At 44.0% G+C, this 6238-nt stretch overlaps 1 protein-coding gene across 2 annotated transcripts in view; it reads right to left on the minus strand.

Annotated features, from left to right (window-relative positions):
• Window positions 1-2478, minus strand: part of LOC124036033 (beta-1,4-N-acetylgalactosaminyltransferase 3-like) — a 52278-nt gene extending 49800 nt beyond the window's left edge. For both annotated transcript variants that reach the window (XM_046350111.1, XM_046350119.1), the window contains exon 1: window positions 1965-2478. In XM_046350111.1, the coding sequence (XP_046206067.1) occupies window positions 1965-2103 (139 nt within the window). In that variant the 5' untranslated portion in view covers window positions 2104-2478. The remainder of the gene's footprint in view (window positions 1-1964) is intronic.
• Between the last annotated feature and the right edge of the window lie 3760 nt (window positions 2479-6238).

The following is a 6238-nucleotide window of genomic DNA, read 5'->3' on the forward strand; positions in this document are numbered from 1 at the left end:
TTCAACCACTCCACAAATGTCTTGTTAACAAACTATAGTTTTGGCAAGTGGGTTAGGACATCTACTTTGTGCATGACACAAGTCATTTTTCCAAGAATTGTTTACAGACAGATTATTTCACTGTATCACAATTCCAGTGAGTCAGAAGTTTACATACACTAAGTTGACTGTGCCCTTAAACAGCTTGGAAAATTCCAGAAAATTATGTCATGGCTTTAGAAGCTTCTGATGGGCTAATTGACATCATTTGAGTCAATTGGAGGTGTACCTGTGAATGTATTTCAAGGCCTACCTTCAAACTCAGTGCATCTTTGCTTGACATGTGACCTCAGAAAAAAGAAAAAAAATTGTAGACCTCCACAAGTCTGGTTCATCCTTGCGAGCAATTTCCAAACGCCTGAAGGTACCACGTTCATCTGTACAAACAATAGTACGCAAGTATAAACACCATGGGCCTACGCAGCAGTCATACCGCTCAGGAAGGAGATGCGGTCTCCTAGAGATGAATGTACTTTGATTTGCACTTTTCGCACCAATCCCAGAAAAACTGCACAGGACCTTGTGAAGATGCTGGAGGAAACAGGTACAAAAGTATCTATATCCACAGTAAAACGAGTCCTATATCAACATAACCTGAAAGGCCGCTCCAAAACTGCCATGAAAAAGCCAGACTACGGTTTGCAACTGCACATGGGGACATGTGCACATGGGAAGCTTGTGGAAGGCTACCCAAAAAACATTTGACCCAAGTTAAACAATTTAAAGGAAATGCTATGAAATACTAATTGAGTGTATGTAAACTTCTGACCCACTGGGAATGTGATGAAAGAAATAAAAGCTGAAATAAAATCACTCTACTATTATTCTGACATTTCACATTCTTAAAATAAAGTGGTGACCCTAACTGATCTAAGACAGGGAAATTTACTAGGATTAAAAGTCAGGGACTGAACTGAGTTTAAATGTATTTGGCTAAGTGGTATGTAAAACTTCCGACTTCAACTGCATGTCTCTATGTCCAGAAGGCGGTGTATTATTCATTTTCTCTCCTTTACAAATGCACACACACCTCTTGAACAAGAACTGGAAGGAGTGTGCATTTGAGGTTGTGAGAGAGAGGGGGGGGGGGTGGGGTTAGTAGGGCCATCTTTACAGGAGTGTGTGTGTATTGACAGCAGCGTTCCTAAGCTCTACCCCTCCAGCCCCAGGTATGAGGCTACCACTGCTACATACAAGTTTGTGTACTAGTGATAGCAGGTACAAGGGCAAATGAAAGGAGCACCACTCAACAAAGACCAACATGTACACACACGTCCCACATACTGTGTCTGGACACTTGTATGGTTGTGTTTGCATGTCATATTTCCAGTATTGATGCTTCAACAACTTCAACAGGCTTCATCACAGTGTGTGCAGTGTTGTTGTAGTTATGTTGAATGGTTGACTCTTCCTGCACTACACTATTATCAGCATTCAGAACTAAGGGAAAAGGGAACTCCCAGATGAGTTGTCTCATTGTGTAGGCAGTATGTGTGATCACCTGCAGAGTATGGGACAGTCCTGTAAATCTCTCATGTCAGCAGCCCATCAGCCACACCTTACATATTTCTAAAGTTGGCTAGAAAGTTCTTAGTCCTTACAACAACATAGGATTTGAAAAAGTTGGTTGACTACAGTGGAGTGTAAGTGTTTATTTCCCACCTTGCAGAAAAGGCCCACCATTCAATGACACTATTGAATGTACCATTGATAAAATACCCTAGAATTGGTGAAAAAAATATCAAGTTAGCTCATTTGGTAATAGTTGATGAACTACCAGCACACACACACACACACACACACACACACACACACACACACACACACACACACACACACACACACACACACACACACACACACACACACACACACACACACACACACACACACACACACACACGTGTTGATCATAGCCTACTCACGGCTTTTGGTGCTCCTCCACGCCTTAGTAGCAACAAACTCGTGGTAGACAGCGAAAGCTCCCAACATCAGCAGAACTAAGAACAACATATGTTTCCCACTCCGTCTCAGTTTCTTCAGCGGGAAGAAAGACTTGACCATGTTGACTGCTGCTTGCTCCCGGGAACCCAGTCAGTGAATTTGGCGGCTTTGTTCGTTCGGCAAAATTGGACCAGGCTGACCGCCCGTCAGTCTCGCAACCCGGTTCGCGATACACGGACGGCGACCCCAACACTCCCACCCCCCGATGGTGGCGAGGTGACTTATTTCATCCAGTAAATAACCCGGCAGACTCCGGCTTTGAGTTTGCTTTGACTCGAGCGCTATGTTGAATTTACCCCTGTTTAATCGAGTCGAGACTGGCTGTTGGGTTGGTTGACTACTACAAAGCTACATATCGAACTAAACAAAAAAATCATAGCAACCCCGCACTGTTTCCTGTGCCCTTCTCGCTTCACTGCGCAAACACAAACAGAACAAGCACATAAGCACCCGCTCAGAGAGATTTATGGGTGGGGTTACGTGGCCACGCCCGCGTCGTATCGCAGCCAGTGGCCCAGGTTGTAGGTTTCGACGAGATGGGATGCAGCTTTTGTAACCATAACTCTTTTCCTAACCTTAACCCAATTCTTCTAACCTGCTACGAAAAGTCAAATCAGGTAGAAATCTCGGAGAGGCTATACGGACACGCTTGGTGCCCAAATTGATGACGTATGTCGCGCAGCTGAGAGTTGAGACGAATGGATTAGGTTCAGTCAGTTGTCCTAAACCATTCCCAGCCAGCTAATTTATGCTGGCAACAATAGCATGGCGCTAGTTAAACTTGTAAAATAAAGTAATATGTATTTCGATGGGGGAGGCAGAAATAACTTGTAGTATTGGTCACCTTCTGGAAGTCACCTTGACATGACATGCTAATTAGCTAATGTATCAACAAGCTGGTGTGAATGACCAGTGCAAGTGTTGTATCCATGTGTAGCCAGCAGATCCGACCCACTTGCTTACAGCTGCACTAGGGTTGGACAACATAACTGTGTAGATTAAGGCAATGGGGAGCTTGGAACATGTACGCAATCCAGGGATGAGATGCGTTGTATTCTGATTTTTCTCTTTATCCCAACTGTTACACCGAGAAGATTGAACTAGCAGTCTTTCAAAATGTGCTCCTTAAGGCAACCCGCGCACATTCATCCAAACACCTACGTTTAATTGTAATGGTATTATGCGATTGTTATTAGACCTACACAAAATCAAATGTATTTGTCACATACACATGGTTAGCAGGTGTTCATGCAAGTGTAGCGAAATGCTTGTGCTTCTAGTTCCGACTATGCAGTAATATCTAACAAGGAATATAACCTAACAATTTCACAACAACCTTATACACACAAGTGTAAAGGCATTATTACGAATATGTACAAACAAATCTATAAATGAGTGATGGTACAGAACGGCATAGGCAAGATGCAGTAGAGTACAGTATAGAGTACAGTATATACATATGAGATGAGTAATGTAGGGTATGAAAACATATTGTAACGACCCTGGGTTTATAAGCGCGGAAATCGACTCTGCCTCACGAACATGCTTTTGCGGCACAGCCGATAGCGCGCCGGACCTCGGGCTCGAGGGTTCGAGACCTGCCCCCTGCTGTTTCATTACATTGGTGTCAGAAGTGATCGGACCTTGCATCCACGACAGTGCGTGTGCATGGTGGGTGAGCGCGTTTCTGTAAAACGTAGAGTCGCAAACGAGCGCGATGACGCGTTATTTGAAAGGAGTAGAGTAGTGTAACCCTGTTTTTATAAGCGCGGAATCGACTCAGCCGCACGATAGTGATACATTTAATTACATCAAGATGGCAAGATGCAGTAGATGGTATAGCGTACAGTATATACATATGAGATTAGTAATGTAGGGTAAGTAAACATTAGAGCCCAGGCTGCGACAGAGCCTGGGCTCAAACTCAGAATGTCAGGTGGTCTAAGGCACTGCGCCACCCGGGAGGCCTCTTTTCAGTTTTCTGAGGGGGAAAAGGCATTGTCGTGCCCTCTTCACAACTTTTTTAGTGTGATTGGACCATGATAGTTTGTAGGTGATATGGACACAAAGGATCTTGAAACTCTCGACCCGTTCAACTACAGCCCCATCGAGGTGAATGGTCTTCGGCCCTTCTTTTCCTGTAGTCCACGATCATCTCCTTTGTCTTGCTCACGTTGAAGGAGAGGTTGTTGTCCTGGCACCACATTGCCAGGTCTCTGACGTCCTCCCTATAAGCGGTCTCATCGCTGTCAGTGATCAGGCCTACCACTGTGTTGTCATTAAACTTAATGATGGTGTTGGAGTCGTGCTTGGCCATGCAGTCGTGGGTGAATAGGGAGAACAGGAGTGGAGTGCAATTGCAATTGAGATTGCTTCATCTGTGGATCTGTTGGGACGGTATACGATTTGGAGTGGGTCTAGGGTTTCTGGGATTATGGTGTTGATGTGAGCCATGACCAGCCTTTCAAAGCACTTCATGGCTACTGACGTGAGTGCTACACGGCGGTAGTCATTTAGGCAGGTTACCTTCGCTTTTTTGGGCACAGGGACTATGGGGGTCTGCTTGAAACATGTAAGCATTGCAGACTTGGTCAGGGACAGGTTGAAAATGTCAATGAAGACACTTGCCAGTTGTTCTGTGCATGCTCTGAGTACACATCCTGGTAGTCCGTCAGGTCCTGTGAATGTTGACCTGTTTAAAAGTCTTGCTCACGGAAATTCACGCACTTATCAAGAGAACATCCCTGGGCATCCCTACTGATCTGATCTGGCGGACTCATTAAAGTAAAATGCTTCATTTGTAAATGATGTCTGAGTGTTGGAGTGTGCCCCTGGCTAGCTGTAAAAAAACACACACAAAAAAAGACAATTGTGCTGTCTGGTTTGCTTAATATAAGCACTTTGACATGACTTATACTTTGATACTTAGGTATATTTTTGCAATTACATTTACTGACTTAGTATTTTACTGGGTGACTTTCAGTTGAGTCATTTTCTATTAAGGTATCTTTACTCAAGTATCACCATTTGGTATTTTTTCAACCACTGCCAGTGGAGAAGTTACTGTATGGTCAAATTAATGTATCCGGAAGCATCACACCTGGTCCTGTTCAGTGTTTTGTTGTCATAGTCAAACTATGCTGGCAGCTCTATCGCTAGGGATTGAATAGCTTATGTCAGAGTGTGTGACAGCCTGTGTTCATCAGAAGAGTCAGTGTCTGTAAGATGACACTGCGGATGGCCCTGCCTTGGCGCCCAGTAACCCAGTGTGTGTGTGTTACCCAGCAGTGACCCTGCAATGGGGAGAGAAATCTAACGTTCTTAGCCTTGAATAGGCCATCTTTAAGTCTTCATACAGAAGTCTTTGTATACAAGGTTATAAGAGCATATAGAATAAAAACCGTAACTGAAGTAGCTACAATATTGACTTAATTCCGTAGGAACCTGTCCTCTTTTACATTGATAGCAAAGAACTACAGGTGAAAGCAAAAATCTGACATAAGCTACGCATCCATCATGTTGCTTTCACCGGTCTTGTTTTCCCACCTTTATCTCCAGCCACAGCATGTGACCTTCATATGTTTACCTATTCAATGAGATGGAAACCAGGACACAGTTGTATGTGAAGGAAACAGGAAGTAGAGCCACCTGATGTCATGGCCACCTAAGCAGCCATGCAGGTGAAAGGAGACAGGTTCAGCTGATGGTCAGTACTACTGACCCACCACCAACTGAACACAAATGTCTAGTGAACTGAGTTAGCTTAGTTCCTGTTTGTGGTGGGTTCATATCCACAGTTAACAGAACAAACTTCAACAACTCTAGTCTGATCTAGGATCATGTCGATCCAGATCTGGTTCAGATAGCTGGTTTACAGAAGAGGGTGGTAGGTTTGAGCTCTGCATTGGCCACGTATACTGATTTATGGCTCTGGATGAGGGCTTTCCAACCCTGTTCTTGGAGATTACCCTCCTGTAGGTTTTTCTCCAACCCCAGTTGTAACTGACCTGATTCAGCTTATCAACCAGGTAATTATTAGAATCAGGTGTGCTAGATTAGAGTTGGAGCAAAAACCTACAGGAAGGGTTGGGGAGCACTGCTCTGGATTAAAGAGAAAATGATACCAGATTTGATTTTTTAAACCTTTATAAGTCAGTTAAGAACAGTGGGTTAACTGCCTTGTTCAGGGGCAGAA

Source organism: Oncorhynchus gorbuscha, linkage group LG01, assembly GCF_021184085.1.
Source record: "Oncorhynchus gorbuscha isolate QuinsamMale2020 ecotype Even-year linkage group LG01, OgorEven_v1.0, whole genome shotgun sequence".
NCBI lineage: Eukaryota > Metazoa > Chordata > Actinopteri > Salmoniformes > Salmonidae > Oncorhynchus > Oncorhynchus gorbuscha.